The sequence below is a fragment of the Hemicordylus capensis genome, chromosome 5 (assembly GCF_027244095.1).
Source record: "Hemicordylus capensis ecotype Gifberg chromosome 5, rHemCap1.1.pri, whole genome shotgun sequence".
NCBI lineage: Eukaryota > Metazoa > Chordata > Lepidosauria > Squamata > Cordylidae > Hemicordylus > Hemicordylus capensis.
This window is the reverse complement of record NC_069661.1, coordinates 233,600,445-233,617,072: the sequence shown is the minus strand read 5'-3', so window position 1 is coordinate 233,617,072 and position 16,628 is coordinate 233,600,445. Positions and strand designations below refer to the sequence as shown.

At 43.7% G+C, this 16,628-nt stretch overlaps 1 protein-coding gene across 7 annotated transcripts in view; it reads left to right on the top strand.

Moving 5' to 3' along the window:
- Positions 1-16,063, top strand: part of LOC128328449 (cytidine and dCMP deaminase domain-containing protein 1-like) — a 30,127-nt gene extending 14,064 nt beyond the window's left edge. For 5 of the 7 annotated variants that reach the window (XR_008309222.1, XR_008309225.1, XR_008309223.1 and 2 more), the window contains 4 exons: positions 1,967-2,407; positions 5,361-5,474; positions 7,493-7,542; positions 14,031-16,063. Coding sequence is in view for 2 of the 7 variants with exons in the window: in XM_053258457.1 (XP_053114432.1) it covers positions 1,967-2,407; positions 5,361-5,461 (542 nt within the window). In the remaining 5 variants the exon portion in view is untranslated. Of the gene's footprint in view, positions 1-1,966; positions 2,408-5,360; positions 5,475-7,217; positions 7,294-7,492; positions 7,543-14,030 lie in introns of those variants that run through there. The other 2 variants (XM_053258458.1, XM_053258457.1) reach the window with 2 other exon arrangements.
- The last annotated feature ends 565 nt before the right edge of the window (positions 16,064-16,628 follow it).

Below are 16,628 nucleotides of genomic sequence, written 5' to 3'. Positions count from 1 at the left end.
TGGAGTTCCATGGACCTCTCCATGAAGTGTCTTCCCTGTCATTCCATCCCCCTTTTATGTAGTTAGCCTTGGGGTGCAGCATGAGACACAGGGGAAGCCTGCATGTTGGGGGTCCTGGGTTGGAGCAATAGGACAGTGCCTGGGATAGATCCCTCTTCCCCTTCAAACTTCACAGGCTCTGATCGGCGTTGCTGCATGTGCAGATCTGCTGCCATGGGGAATAGTGGGTGTGGGGAGCCCCTGTCTTCAGCGGCCCCTGATGACCCAGCTGGCCTCCCCACCCAAGAATGAACACACAACTATGCCAAGGGACAACCAGAGTGGCAGAGGGAGCACTTGGAGTTCTTCTTGGCGGCATTCACCAAGACAGGGAATGGAGTTATTTGGGTACCCTTCCCCGGGCCTTGCATGTATCTAGCAACTAGGCTGGGAAGCAGCAGCCCTCTGGCCTGCATGCATGTCTCCATGGGCTTTCACTCTCATGAGGGTCTGATCCTTGGGAGAAGGGCATCATCACACATTATAAACAATTCAGCCCCATCCCACTGTCCTTCAGGACTGCCCTTCTTATGAGTAAGACCAGAGACTGCATGTTTACACAAAAGGGGAAGGGGCTGGGGCCCCCTTCTCTGACCAATTTTTTTTGGGGGGGGGAACAAGAGCCAATCAAGAAGGATGGGCTGCCTTTCACCAGAGATGCAGGATGAAACTCCCTTGGCATGTGTCATCTGTGTTAGAGCAGGCGGGGAGGTCTGCCCAGCTTATGGTGCCATTGGGCCTGCAGCTGCTTTGTCAATTACTCCTTCATTGCCAGAGTTGTGTGGATCGCTCCACAGAGTGGCCGCCCTGTCATTCAATCCCCCTTTCCCGCATATAGCCCAAGGGGGTAGCATGAGACAAAGTGCATGCTGGGTACAAGTGTGGCTATTCACAGTGGCACATTTAAAGACTGTGACATGGCAGCATGGCATCCCTGTTGCCGGGCAATGGCTATAGGATAGTGGAGATGTTGGCAGGGTGGGGGGGTCCTCTGAAAGGTGGCCAGCAAGAAGTGAGGCAGGCATGGAGTAGACGTGTTTCTATGGGTTCAGGAGCAGAAACAGCATGAAACCATGGTTATGGTGGAGTTTGAATTCAGATGTAATGTTGCCGCCCTGAAACCTCAGGTTGGGGCAGTGAAACCCACTACAAACCAAAGGTACAAATTGGAGTTTGGTGAGGGAAGCTGGGTTGCCGTGAAACCGTGGTTGCACGCATTCAGCAGTACACTATTTTCAGCCTTGACCCTGTTCAACTCTGGTTTTGCGTTATGTGTGAATGCAGTCTGAATGCAATGCTGCAGAGCCAATTGTGAAGGATAGGTTGGTGATGTGTTGGACAAGAGTGGGGTGGGATAATGATGGGGGAAATGGTAACCAAGAGTATTTCCATACAGCAATTTATTTTAACATGAATATTGTATAAATTGCAACAAGAGATTTCCCCAGGCATCCAGATTACTTTGAAGTACATGGCACTGTTTCTTAGTGCCATCTGCTGGCTGTTTGCTGACAATCTGTGAAAAGAATCATTCTACTTCATTGTCATCACAGAATCATCCCTTTTAGTACAGATGAGGCTGTAGCTCAGTAGCGGAGCATCTGTTTTGCATGCCAAAAGTTCCAGGTTCAATCCCTGGCATCTTCAGGTAAGGCTGGGAAAGACTCTGGCCTGAAACCTTGGAGAGTTGCTGCCAGTCAGTGAGGACAATCTGAACTAGATAGCCCAATGGTCTGACTCAGTATGTGGCAGTTTCCTATGTTCCAATGTGTTTTAAAAGTAGTAGTTAAAAAGGATGGGGTTTTCATGGATAGTGTATTAGTATTACTTTTCCAGGAAGATGGCAAAAGAGAAGGAAGAAGACATTAATTTAAAATGGTCAGTCAGCCAAGTACTTTTCAAATTGTTCCATCTTTTTCAAATTTAGGGGAGGTTTCTTCAGTCTATTACTGGCCAAGACATCCAGAGTTAAAGGGACAGGATATCAAAGAAGACCTCAAAGAAGTTGACCGTTTGTTCCTAAGAAGTTCTGCAAAAATCAGTGTTTTTCTGCCATTCATGAACATTATTAATGGAAGTGAATTAATACAGAAGATTACTGCTAGAACAAATCGATATATATGCAAAGAGTGCAAGTTGGAATATAGTTGTGCTGTAAAAGATAAGGAGCTTGAAATCATTGAAGAAACCTGTGGCCTGCTTAACTTGCAAAATCTTGAGTTTTGTAGAAATAAAATGAAGGATGCTTTATGTTATTATACTGACTTATTACATTGTTCCCATGGGACATTTGAAGGAGCAGAAGGAACAAAAGAAGAAGAAATGCTTCACGTGCTCCAGCTATGTTTTATTTTAGCAGCAAGATCTGGTAAGTGTGCCTAGATGAAAACCACAGACATAAATATTTTGGCTGAGATGACGTATAGCCACAAGGAGGATGGGAAGACATTGTGGTAGCACTGCTGTGCTTTTGGCATGATGGGAGAAACTATGGTAACAGTACTAGGGCAACTGCTGTCCTTCCCAGCAGCACCTCTGCTTCTATGTCCACAGCCGTGGTGCTGTGATACTCTCCCATCCCCGCTGAGGCTATGCATCATGTCAGAGTTTAGCTTTCCCCTCCCCATCCCTAGACTGTTCTTTGTATAAGACAAAAGGTTTCTTCAGGTTTCTTATTATAGATAAAAACACGTTAAAAACACATTAAAATTTTAAAATACAATCTCAGTTGAAGGCCTGGGAAAACAGATGCATCTTCAGAGTCCTAAAAACAAACAAAGAAGGAGGTGCTCTTATTTCAGCAGGGAGCACATTCCAAAGCCCTGGGGCAGCCACAGAAAAGGCCCCGTTCCGAGTTGCCACCAAATGAAATTGCGACACGCGTAGTCGGACCTCTCCAGATGATCTTAAGAGGCGACAGGGTTCACGACAGAGAATGCGCTTTCTTAAATACCCTGGACCTAAGCCGTTAAGGGCCTTATAGGTAATAACTAGCACTTTGTATTTCGTTCAGAAACCTATCGGCAGCCAGTGCAATTCTTTTAGAATTGGTGTTATGGTTTCTTCAGGTAAACCCAGAGACCAGTCTGGCTACCGTATTCTGTACCAATTGTAGTTTCCGAACGACATACAAAGGCAGCCCCACGTAGAATGCATTACAGTAGTCAAGCCTAGAGGTTACCAGCATATGTACTACTGTTTTAAGGTCACTAATCTCCAAGAATGGACGTATCTGGCGTATCAGCCGAAGCTGATAAAAAGCACTCCTGGCCACAGCCTCAACCTGAGAGACTAGGGAGAGTTTGGGATCCAGGAGCACTCCCAGACTACAAACCTGGTCTTTTAGGGGGAGTGTAACCCCCTCCAGAACAGGCAGATCTAAGCCATCTCTGGATGGTTAGGTCATAGGAACATAGGAAACTGCCTTCTACTAAGTCAGACCATTGGTCCATCTAGCTCAGTATTGAGCTCAGTATTGTCTACACAGACTGGCAGCAGCTTCTCCAAGGTTGCAGGCAGGAATCTCTCTCAGCCCTATCTTGGAAATGCCAGAGAGGGAGCTTGGAACCTTCTGCCTGCAAGCATGCAGATGCTCTTCCCAGAACGGCTCCATCCCCAAAGGAGAATATCTTACAGTGCTCACATGTAGTCTCCCATTCACATGCAACCAGGGTAGACCCTGCTTAGCAAAGAGGACAAACTAGGGTAGGACTGAGTGTGGAATTTGGAATTAGGGTGGGTAGGTTGTACACACCTGGGAATACCTCTGCAAATCAAGCTTGACTATTAATTGTTAATTCTAGGAGTGTATGGTTTAAATCACAAGTTATATAGCCAGGGAAGTTATATCCCAGTAAAGGTGTTGAAAGTTTAAAGAAGCTTGTTTTACTTTGATACCTCAGTAATTTTAAAGTAAAGCCTTTATTGTAGGGGTGTACGAACCAGTTTGAACTGAACCCGATTCATCCAGTTCAAGCTCAAACTGGACTGCCCCTCCCCCAAGGGGGGGCATTCCAAGTTCAAACTGAACTGGGCCCAGTTCAGATAAACCACCAGTTTGGCCCATTTTGGGATGTTTGTAAGGGTGAATCCAGTAAGGATCCCTAGGAAGTGAAACAGGATTGAAAGGGTGGGGGGAGGCATGAGGTCACCTTACCCATGGCAGTGGTTCCACAGTGCCAGTGGTGGCAGGCTAGAGGCAGCTCCCCTAGACCCCGCTGGTGCTCCCCGCTTCAGTGCAGGCCGGATGGGGCCCGGTTCAGGCTTCTGCACATGTGCCACAAGATGTGGTGACAGCCAACCACCTGGATGGCTTTAAGAGGGGTTTGGATAACTTCATGAAGGAGAGGTCTATCATCGGCTACTAGTTGGAGGGCTATAGGCCACCTCCAGCCTCAAAGGCAAGGTGCCTCTGAGTTCCAGTTGCAGGGGAATAACAGCAGGAGAGAGGGCATGCCCTCAACTCCTGCCTGTAGGCTTCCAGTGGCATCTGGTGGGCCACTGTGCGAAACAGGGTGCTGGACTAGATGGGCTTCCTTGGGCCTGATCCAGCAGGGCTGTTCTTATGACAGAAGAATGACTATGGGTCCACCAGACACCTTCAGTGTCCCTTCTTGGGTCCACCAGACACCTTCAGCGTCTCCTTTTTATGCAACAGACTGGCACTGAGGGGGAGAGCAGAACAATTTTTACATCTCTCCCCTCCCTCCGAACTCCCTTTCCACATGCACATATATATTGCTGAGGGCTGCTAGTGGAGAGGACTTTTGCGAGAAGGGGAGAGAAAAAAAAATCTCCCCCTCCCCTTCTGCCCCCGCTTGACTGCTCAGTGGGTGTAGCTACATGGACATGAGGAGTTCCATGCATACCCACAGCCCTCCTTAATCCAATATACCGTTGTGCATCATGTCAGTCACACTGTTTTCTTCTCTCCCTCCCCTCCTGCCTACTCCTAGCTCTGATAGCTAATACTCAAGAGAAATCTCAAGACATTTTTCAACCATTAGCTCCAGTTGAGGAAAAACAGCTAAAGATCTTGAGATATTATTATGTTCAGCTTAACAAAGTGCTTTGGGACTTACTTTTTTAAATACTTTCCAGCATGAAACTTAACTTCCAAGCAAATTGATGGAGAATTGCAGCCCAAATTGTTAGTGGTATTGCATAGGACTGAAGGTGATATTCAGTGGCAAGCTTAAATTGGAACCGGGATTATAGCCAAGCAACAACAAAGCAGCAAGGGAGGGTGTGATTTTGAGGAGAGAATGAGAGTATGCCTTATGCTTAACCAGTGCATTATTTGCTTCTTTTCTTTGAATTAGAAGCTGTCACCACATGGACCAAGGGCAGGCAGGCAGTGGATTTGGTCATTGCTGTTGTGGGGCGGTGCCTGGTTACAATCTGTGTTGGCATGCATCACTAGATGGGTCAGATGGGTGAGCTCTTGGGCCCTAAGGGCCACTTTCATTTGCAGTACTAATGGCCTTGTAGCCTTCTCATATGAAGTACTCTTTGAAAATAATGGAATGTGAGGAGCTTGGCCAACCTACAAAAGCACAATGAAATACTAAGATTCTTGAAGAGAGAAGACATTGATGTTGCCTTTCTTCAGGGAATCCACCCCGTCTGCTGCCCAGTTAAACCCCATTAAAACCTACCCCATTAAAACCTCAGTGCTGCAGATGAGCAGCCTGTGCCACTTCCCAGCTGAGTAGAGATAGGGAATTTAAAAGTTAAAGGGGTTATCTCCAAGTCTCCAGCCTCAGAGGCACGATGCCTCTCAATACCAGATGCAGGGAAGCAGCAGCAGGAGAGAGGGCATGCACATACCTTTTGCCTGTGGGCTCCCCAGGAGCATCTGGGCCACTATGTGAAACAGGATGCTGGACTAGTTGGGCCTTGGGCCTGATCCAGCAGGGATGTTCTTATATCCGCAGCTGCACTCAACTGAGAAGCAGTACAGACTACTTATTTGTGGGACTGGGGATTTAAAAGTTAAAGTGAATGAGCAGGCCTTGCCACTTCTTAGATGTGGGCTTGGGGGTAATCCCTGTGCTCTAGTCCACCAACTATTTAGCAGGGAAAGAGCAACTGGCCCTATCCAGCCCCAGCGCAGAATCTCTCCAGTGGTGGCTGCTGGTGTCTACCTTATGTTTCTTTTTAGACTGTGAGTCCTTTGGGGACGAGATACATCTTATTAATTTATTATTATTTTCACTATGTAAACCACTTTGGGAACTTTTGTAGAAAAGAGCTATATAAATATCTGTTCTGTTCTGTTCTTATTTGAAGGAAACTGCCCCTTGCCTTCATATAAAAGGATTAATACCCTCATTTTTTCACCCCATGTTATAACCCCAGAATGGCTGGGTAGAAAGTTCTCAAAATTCATATGGTGGTAGCACATGATGGCAGCATTAAATGTGTTTTTACATTTTTTTAAAAAAGTTTTTTAAAAATTCATTAACAATCAGTGGGTGGACTGATCTCCTTGAATGTTCACATTTAATGTTATTGTTATGTAGGAAGCCATGTGAAGTTTCAGAGCTTCCGGCCCAGCCATTTGGGAGTTATTAATATTTTTGAGTTTTCCATTGATCCTACGGGGAAATTATGGTTTAAATTGGAAATCTGGGTACAGCTCCCCTAGTGGTGATCATTGTACATTGTTCATTGTACACATTTGCTCATTTGTTGATCTGCTCCTGGGTTAATTTTAGCTTGAGGGTGGGAACTGGGAAGGAGATGAGGGGAGGTGGGAGGCAGAGAGGGAGAATGCTGTTCAGAATTATGTTTGCATTTTTAAATAAAAACCATTACCTTAAAACAATTAACATAAAAACCCTGAAAACAACAACAACCCACAAACCTGTGCATTGTGAGGAAAAGCATGAGGTGAAGAAAGATTAAGGAACACTCTTGTGCCTGCTGCTTCCTGACTAGAAACCATCTTTCTGTCGATCTGGCCGCTATTTGGGTGCAACCCATCTTCACAGATCCAGGTCTGCTGCTGAACAACTAGTTAGGCTGCTCATTGCAAACAGTTTTCATTCATACTAATTCAGTATCACTCCACTACAGAAAATTACATTTAAGATACAAGGTCATCTTAATTACAGCTAGCAATATTATTAGACTAGAATATATTGCATTTCCAAACAAGTGTGGTTTATTTCTAGTTCAGTTTAGATCCTAGCTTGGGCTGCAATTCTCCACACTTTGGGACTTACTGCTGAAGAAGGTTGTGGGGGATTGCTGCAGACATTCTTCTTCATCCTGATGCTTGCTAAGCATCTGAAAGCAGGTTGACCATGCCATGTCTTTCTCAGAAGTAGGCATATAAAGTAAATCACTTAATTAAAATGTTTTCATTTTTTGAAGTACTAACAGTCATGATCCTACTGAGGTTGTTGTCTTCAAGAAATAATAACAGTGGCACTCTTCTTTTCCCTAGGAGACACCTGACACTCAAACCCCAGTGGAAGCCCCCCCAAGCCCTGTCAGGTAGGCAATCATAAAAACATTGGCCCACATACTGTGCAGTATCCAGCATGTGGTTTCCATACCACTGCTGCTGCTTCAGGTCCTAAGACAACATGGACACAGTTGTATAAGAGCGCAATTGCACAAATACTAAAATTGCAAAAACGCAGTTGCACAATCAAATGGCCTTTAGAAATAATGGCCGTATGGTTGCACAATTCCATCTGTACGTTTTCAGAATCTGCCAATTGCGCTCTTGTGCAATTGTGTCCGTGTTGTCTTAGGACTGTGTAGGAGCATGGACGATGCAGACACCACCCAAAGGATGCTGTGTGGTATGTGGGCCATTAGCAACATGAAATGGGGAAAGTGATGCATATGTTTGTAGAATGAGAATATAAGTTTAGTTGCCTGGCTGAACATATTATTGTTACTTATTTTGGATATGAACAGAACAAGAGAGGGACAGCATTGGGAGTTTTTAGAAAGAGAGAAAGAGAGCCCCAAATGGTGCTTGAAGTGGATGCATGTATTACAAGAGATATGTCCAACATGTATCAGCATATTGTCTTCTTCAGGTGGGTGGGGTGGGGAGATCTTTATTATTAATTATTAATTCGATTTCTATACCGCCCTTCCAAAAATGGCTCAGGGCGGTTTACAAGAGAAATAACAAACAAAACAAATTTTAAAAAATTCATTCAGAACACGTTCATTTGAGACTTTCCCTCCACCTCCCCTTTTTTTGTTTCTACTCATTTTAAGTGATAGTATCCATTAATGTGAATGCTTTCAACAATAGGATTGCTGTTTTAACTTTTTATTCTTTGTGTTGCCATGTATTACATCTTATGGACAATGAGAATTTTTACCATGTTTGCTCAGGTGTGTGGTTATTACGCCCTGTAACTATGCTTTGGGAGCTGTGTGAGGAAATTACCTACAGTGCCTACAGCAATCATCTTACACAAGTTTGTTGGAAAGCTGATTGTGAGTAAAGGCAGGGTCAGAGTTAGGGTACCATTAATGGGAGCAACAGACTCAAGACACATGGGGGTGACAGAGAAAGCAAAGATAGAGTGTTACAATCTATAAACTGTCCTAAAATCTGCATAGCTAGAATGTGTTGATTTCAACAGTTGTTGGCTGTCCTTCTGTGGATAGAAGGAGGTGGATGGGCTTTATTGTAGTTTATGGAGGTGGCTGAGGGTCATGGGCATGCTGTCCAGGAAGACCTTGGTAGTGTTGGAAGCTGCAGGGAGGGATCAAGTCAGCAAGTTCTCTGGCACAGTGCAAAGGCAGTAAACCCGGAAGCCACCAGTCCCCCAACAGTTTGATGAGTCTTGGGTATATGGAGGTGTCCAATGAGAGACAGGAAAATAATATATGTTGTGAAGGTTGGCATACACAGGATTCATGCTACACAAATCAAGGGGAGAAAGGGACATCTCTTATAGAGACTTTCTACCTTGAGGGCAGGATCAGGCAGGTGCCCATTCTGGAAATGACCTTTAATGTCCGAAAACAAAGGTTTGATTACATTAAGCCTCATGATGCTCCTTGCTCTTATTCAGGTGCTCCAAAAGACAATAGGCCGGCAATCCTTGACCTCCTTGGCTTTCTTTTATTGTTAGCAATTACTCAAGCGTTGTGTTTTAGCTTCTGTGAAAGGGAGGGATTGAAGTGACCTTGAGTTTTCCCAGCAGCTGTTATTGTGCTAAACTTGGATACTCCCTAAAGCAGAGATGTTGATTTAATAGGTAAAGGTAAAATGTGTGACTTCTGGTGACCACAGAGCCCTGTGGTTGTCTTTGGTAGAATACAGGAGGGGTTAACCATTACCACCTCCTGCTCAGTATGAGATGATGCCTTTCAGCATCTTCCCATACCTCTGCTGCCCAATATAGGTGTTTCCCATAGTCTGGAAAACAAATAGTCTGGGAAACATAGTCTGGGACACATACCAGTGAGGATTCGAACCGGCAACCTCTGACTTGATAATCAAGTCATTTCCCCACTGGGAAGCTGTGGAGCTGATTTAATGCCAATTAAATTAGGGGGAGCTGATTTAATGCCAATGCCCTTTTCAGACTAGGCTGGCTCTTCATCTTTGTTATTCAGCTATTTTTATAGCCCCCAAAGCTTGTGTCTCTGGACAGTTTACAATTAAAATAATTAAAAACATTAAAACAATTAAAAACATTTAAACATTAAAATCATTAACATTAAAATCATTTAAAAACAACATTAAAAATTAAAACCATAAATCTACTTAAAAGCCTGGATGAATAAATGTGTCTTCAGTGCCTTTTAAAAAGTTGCCAGAGATGGGGAGACTCTTCTTTCAACAGGGAGCGCATTCCAAAGTTCAGGGGCAGCAACGGAGAAGGCCCATCCCCGAGTACAAACAAGTTGGCGGCAACCACAAATGAACCTCTTCAGATGATATTAACAGGCAGCGGGGCTCATGGTAAATACGTTCTCTTAAATACCCAGGGCCTAAGCTGTTTAGGGTTTTATAGGTAATAACCAGCACCTTGTATTTTGCCCGGAAATGTATCAGCAGCCAGTGTAGTTCTTTCAACACAGGAGTAATATGATCTCTCTTAGGTGACCCAGAGACCAGCCTGGCTGCTGCATTCTGGACCAACTGCAGTTTCCGGACTATGTACAAAGGCAACCCCACATAGAGCACATTGCAGTAATCCAGTTTAGAGGTTACCAGCATATGTACTATTGTTCTGAGGTCGTTCATATCAAGAAAAGGATGCAGCTGATGTATCAGCCCCACCTCAACCTGGGACACCAGGGAGAAGTTCGGATCCAGAAGCACCACCAGACTGCATACCTGTTCCTTCTGGGGGAGCATGACCCCATCCAGAACCTGTAGATAAAAATCATCTCCCGAGTTCTGACCCCACACAATAAGTACCTCCGTCTTATCTGGATTCAGTCTCAGTTTGCTATCCCTCATCCAGCCCTTTACTATCTCCAGGCAGGCATTTAGGGAGGTTATGCCTTCTCTTGATGATGTTGACATGGAGAAATAGATTTGGGTGTCATCAGCATACTGATAATACCCTGCACCAAATCTCCTGATGATCTCTCCCAGCAGTTTCATGTAGATGTTAAACAGCATTGGAGACAATTTGTAGCCCTGAGGGACACCATACAAAAGTTCAAATGTTGAAGAACAACAGTCTCCAAGTGACACCATCTGGAATCTGCCCATGAGATAGGAGCAGAACCACTGCAAAGCAGTGCCTCCCACCCGCAATCCCCTCACACGTTCCAGAAGGATACTATGGTCAATAGTATTGAAAGCCATCAAGAGATCCAAAAGGACCAACAGAGTCACACTTCCTCTGTCAGTTCCCAATTGGAGATCATCCATCAGGGCGACCAAGGCAGTCTCCACCCCATAGCCCACACAAAAGCCATGGGTCTAGATAATCAGTTTCCTCCAAGACCGCCTGGAACTGGGAGGCCACCACATTCTCAATCACCCTGCCCAGTCATTGAAGGTTGGAGACAGGCCTGTAGTTGCTTAACTCTGAGGAATCCAAGGAAGGCTTCTTCAGAAGCGGTCTAATTATTGCCTCCTTAAGACAAGGAGGCATCTTGCCCTCCCTCAGAGAAGCAATTATAATCTCTACCAGGCCTCCCTGCCAGATAGTATAAGCCATGTCAGGCAAGGACCAAGAGGGCAGGTGGTAGGCCGCACCATTCCAAGCTCCTTGGCCTCAGGAGTCATAAACTGAAATTGATCCAGGTTCATCACATAAGAGGAGCTGCTGGACACCTCAGCATCAGACTCTGTAACAATTGTGGAGTTTTAATCTAAGACGGCCCGAATACAAGAGATTTTGTCCACAAAAAAACTAATTAAAAACATAACAGCAAGCTATTGTTTCTCAACCCTGAACAACTCTGCCGGACACAAACTTGCAGCTGCAACACGGGATGAAAAGAATCACTTCTTTGCCATACATATCGCCTGAGCATAGATCGTCAAATGTGTGCTATGTAGTAATCTGTTGGAGTTGAGTCGAGTCTTTCTCCACTTGCTCTCTAGTCGTCTCCCTCGCCCCTTCAGCCCCTGCAATTCTTGCATATTCCCAGGGACTAGTTTCAAAGCAGGTCGTAGAGGACGCTTAGGAGCGATCGTGTCCACTGCCCTGGTGAGTTGATTATTCCAATTCTCCACCAGAATTTTGACAGGGTCACCAACAGAGCCAACACTGAATCCCTCCAAGGCATCTTGGAATCCTATTAGATCCAATTACCTTCTCGGGCGGACCATCCTAATGCCCCCACCCCCTGCACTCCAGCGGAGGAAGTACATGGTCGTGAGTCCAACCTTAACCAGATGATGGTCCATCCATGACAATGGGGAAATCACAGGTGTCCCCACCCACAGAACACCACCCTGTTCAGAGTGAAAGACCAGATCAAGCATGTGACCAGCAATATGCGTCGGTCCTGAGACCACTTGGGATAGGCCCATAGTTGTCATGGCCCCTATTAACTCCTGAGCCACCCTAGACAAATTGGGCACTGGACAAATCCAAAGTGGACATTGAAGTCCCCCAGCACCACAAGCCTGGGCGACGCCAACACTAAGCCTGAGACCAAGTCCGTCAGCTCAGTTAGGGACTCCATTGGGCAGCGGGGGGATCAGTACACCAACAGAAGTCCCAATCTCCAAACTTAAGCACACACATTCGATATGGTCAGACACTTAGACAGGGATCCTGGCAAGGGAGAGATTGTTCTTATAGACCACAGCCACTCCACATCCCCACCTGCTTCCCCTTCCCTGCTCCTCAACTGAGTACCCTGGAGGGAGAAGCTCCCTGAAGGGATATTGTCAGAGTACCCTGGAGGGATATGGTCATTCTTAGTCCTGTGTGATCCTTGCTCTCACTCTTGGGCACCAGGAAGACCAGATCAGTGATAGTGGTAGCATTTTGAGCAAAGTCACAGACACAATGGGAAACATGCAAGGAGAGAAATAAGAGATTCAGGCAGTCTGCCTTTAGCAGAACCATCCAGTTGTTCAGAGGTGATGTGTGTTCAGCTTGTGATTTTAGGCAAAGAAGGATTAGGCATGTACTGTATTTGGTGACTTGAACTGCAGAAATGTTAATGTCTCCAGAATGTTTTGGATGTAATACTACTACTACTTAACATTTGTATAGTGCTTTGAAGTTTTCAAAGCAATTCACATACATTAACTTGATGTAATCCTTAAAACTACTCTATAAAATAAGTGAGCAATATTATCCCCAGCCATTTGCAGATGGTAGTGATGGGCTGAAGCTAAGAGGGAGAAGCTTGCCTAAAACCTCCTAGTGAGTTTATGGCAGAGATGAGATTTGAACCACGGAGTTCCTGATTCATAGCTTAGTCTTTTGCTACATCAGTATCACCATGAAAAACCACTTTGTCAGACTAGCAATAGGATATGTTCTGCATTGTAATATACTTGAGTGTATGTTTTAGAAGACTGGAACAGCCTACTTCCTGTTTCCTCCTGATTCTCTCCAAATGGAGAGATACAATTACTTGAAAGGACTATTTAATTTAAATAGAACTTCTGAATAATTTAGTCAGGAATCAGGATGTCAGCCACCACTGTTTTTTGGTTTCAGAAGCAATATGCAAGAGGATGCATGCCTTAATTTCTTACTTGTGGGCTTCCCAGAGTTTGGCCACTGTGTGAAACAGGTTTCTAGAGTAAATAGGCCTTGGCCTGATCCAGCTGAACTCTGCTTATGTTCCCTTTAGCGTAGCATGCTCCTTATGCTGATTGTTTAAGGGGTCTAGATCAGTTGAGCATGCTCTGTCTACATCCATTTATGAATCCATTGTTTAGAATTTGGTTGGGGCTAAGAGAAACTGTGACCTGTGGTGATTTCTTTTGTAGTGCACTGCTTCTTGGTCCTGCCTCCCCCTGCCCAATAGTTTGACAGACAGGTGGAGGATTGGGCTCAGAATAAGCTTTTGTTGAACCCAATCCCCCCACCCCATGACTGATTCATTGTGGGGAGAAGAAAGTCCTTTGGCCTTGTCTCTTCTCTCTGCAGTTTCTCAATAGGCCTTGGCCTGATCCAACTGAATACAAGAGTTCCCACTTCTGAATTCTATAACAATGTGCACTTCTATATTATTGTGAATGTTTGTGCTTATGTATGCATGTCTATGTGCATGCATCTTTGTCCAGGAAAGGTAAAAGCTGGAGTTGGTAAATGACGCTCCATGCTACAAGGGTTACTTGGGCCTCCATTGAAATGGTCAGATCTAAAAGCACTCCAAGACTGCAGACTTGATCCCTCAGGAAGCATTAAATCCCATCCAGAACAAGAAAAAATGAGATATAAAGGGTTTAGCACTGAACTGTTATTCATAACTGAGATAGCTAACAAGAATTGTACTGTTTATTGGTAGAAACATTTCAAACAGAAAATAATTTTAATCATTATTTTTTAATGTTGCATTGTTTTCAGAGATGAACAGCCATCTGTGGATGAACAGCCATTTGTGGATGAAACAAGAGATGACACCGAATAATTCTGTTCATTCATCAAGTAAAGAGTCTGGGGATGCTACAGCAAAGCTGATGATTGCTGTGGCAACATCTGTCTTCATGAGAAGCTAGATAGCAATATCATTCTTACTTATAATGTCATGGATATTGAGGAAAAAAATTACACCTTTCCTTTAGCCATTTGACTAAACTCTGGCCTAGAAATTAGTGGCTTACGTACTGCACAGCAGTGTTAAAAATCTGTTGAAAGCAATAACAGTTAAAATGATGGTTTTATTCAGAATTGCTTTATTTATTTTTTAAACATTTCACCCAACATATTCCAGCGTAAAAAATAGTTTGTTCGGCTAATTTAAGTCGCAGGATTGTGTATGCAATATTTGGTATCTGTAGGTAATTGGGAAGTATGATTTTATTTTGCATAAACAAATCCAAAAACAGAATCCTCAATATAGATATAAGTATAATATATATCAATATTATAGTATATAGTAAAATACCAAAGAATATTTATAAAATGAGAATTAAGCTGAAGTGCAATACTGTATGATAAAAGTGTGTTTATGTGCAAGCAGGGAATTGTTAAAGCATCCCTGATAGATGGTCATCCAATCTCTGTTTGAAAACTGATAATCAGGAGAGTCCACTACTGTGTAAAGCAGACTATTCAACAGGTCTTACAGTTAGGAAATTCATTGTAGAGGTGACCATCTTAACATGCAAATTCCCTGCTTTTTGCAATAGTGAAAATTGTAAGCACCTTCTCTTATCTTAAACCAAAGGGGTTTTAAACTTTAGATATAGATATAGATATAGATGATATAGATGTAAATATAGATATAGATGATATAGATATAGATATAGCAGGGTAGTGCCTTCAGCATTGTGGGGTCTGGTGCAATAATCCCCTGCTAACTGGGCCAAGAGGCACCATTTATAGTGCTAGCTGTGTTATACTGTATTTAGCAGGGGGAGAGCAGTTGGCCTCTTTCACTCCTAGCACAGCATCCTTCCAGTGGGTATTGCTGGTTACTACCTAAAAAAAAGAAAAGAAGAGAAAAGAAGATTGTGATCCCTTTGGAACAGGCAACTATTTTCTTAGTATTTTTATTGAAAAGCAGAATATAAATAATCATCAATCACTGTCAGAAAAAGCTTCCTTAAATCACATACCAGAACTTAGTTCTGGTACTCCATTGTGAACTAGCCTGACTTCATGTTTGCCTTTCCTCTATGTATATCCTTTGCCTCATGAAACAGCCTGCTAATTTATCAAGAAACTCCTATGTAATCTGATTGTTGAAAACAGCTGCAAGGGGAGAATAGGCGAGACATTATGTAAAATTGTTCAGCAGAATCTGTGAGCATCAAGTAAATACCTTTCTAATACTTGTGTCCAGTTGCCCACTGGAGTATAATGGCTGAGCTGATTCTCAGACCTCAAAAGACCTGATCCATTTCCCCAACATCCCGGCTGGATAGTGCATAAATAAATAGGTAGATTCTTAATTAACACACACTTTTCTGAGTTCTACTTGATATACCAGGAAAACACAAGTATCTTCTTATATAAAGCTGAGAGAGCTTTTTTCTGTTGTTCCTGCTCCTGTATTAGTTTAGATTTACACATATGGTTAGATTCTCAGCTGAGCCCAAGCTGCATAGCTCCAGAGAGTATGCAGACAGCTCTTCTGCCTGGATGGGTGGAGGAAAGCTCCATTCATTATGCAAGCTTTTAACTTCTGAACTTCAACCTATTAACCCAAATATTTTAGCCTCCTGCTTAACACCAAGTAGGAAGAAATGGTACCTTGTTTGTATATTTTGACTATTTGCTTTGTTTGCCTGTAAACTCTCTTCCTTTTGTACTTGCCTAAATAAACTAGATTTTAAATTACTTCAAACTTTGTGCTGGAAGTACTCACTTCCGCCTTTCCCATGTTGCCTGCTCAGGCTTCATGCTACTTGTATTCTATCCTTTAAGTTTTGTTGTTTAGAAGTCAGTGTGGGTGGGTGGGGGGAGAGGGGGATCCTGTTGAGAGTGAGGGGGGTGGAGTGAGAAAAGAAAAGGGAGGGGAAGGAGAAAATGGAGTTGTTTTTGAATAAAATACACTACTGTGAGAGATTTTGAGACTTTTGGGGGATATATTTTGAGGTCATCCCTGTTTTGGGGCTAAACAGGGAAGCTTTCCCTCTAGAAAGACAGTGGTGGCAGTGCTACCAAGGTGTTACAAGCACATCCTTATTTTGAGAAGTGACATGTTGGAAGGTATAATGTCAAATAGTTAATTGAAGATTGTTCCTGGAAAGCCCATTCCCCAGAACAAGGTTTCCCCCTCTCCATGACATGGAAACAGGAAACTGCACTACTGGCTTCCTCTGATGCTTCATTGAATCTAGCACTAGTAGAGCGCTTCAGAACGAACTTATTTTATTGTTGGGTTGCGGGAAGCTGTAACTGAGTTTACTGCTCATGAACTTACAGTGTGGACTTAACTGGATTTCTTGCACTGAGCAGAAAATTCTTCTTTTCTCTTACGAAACTGTTAAATGTTGC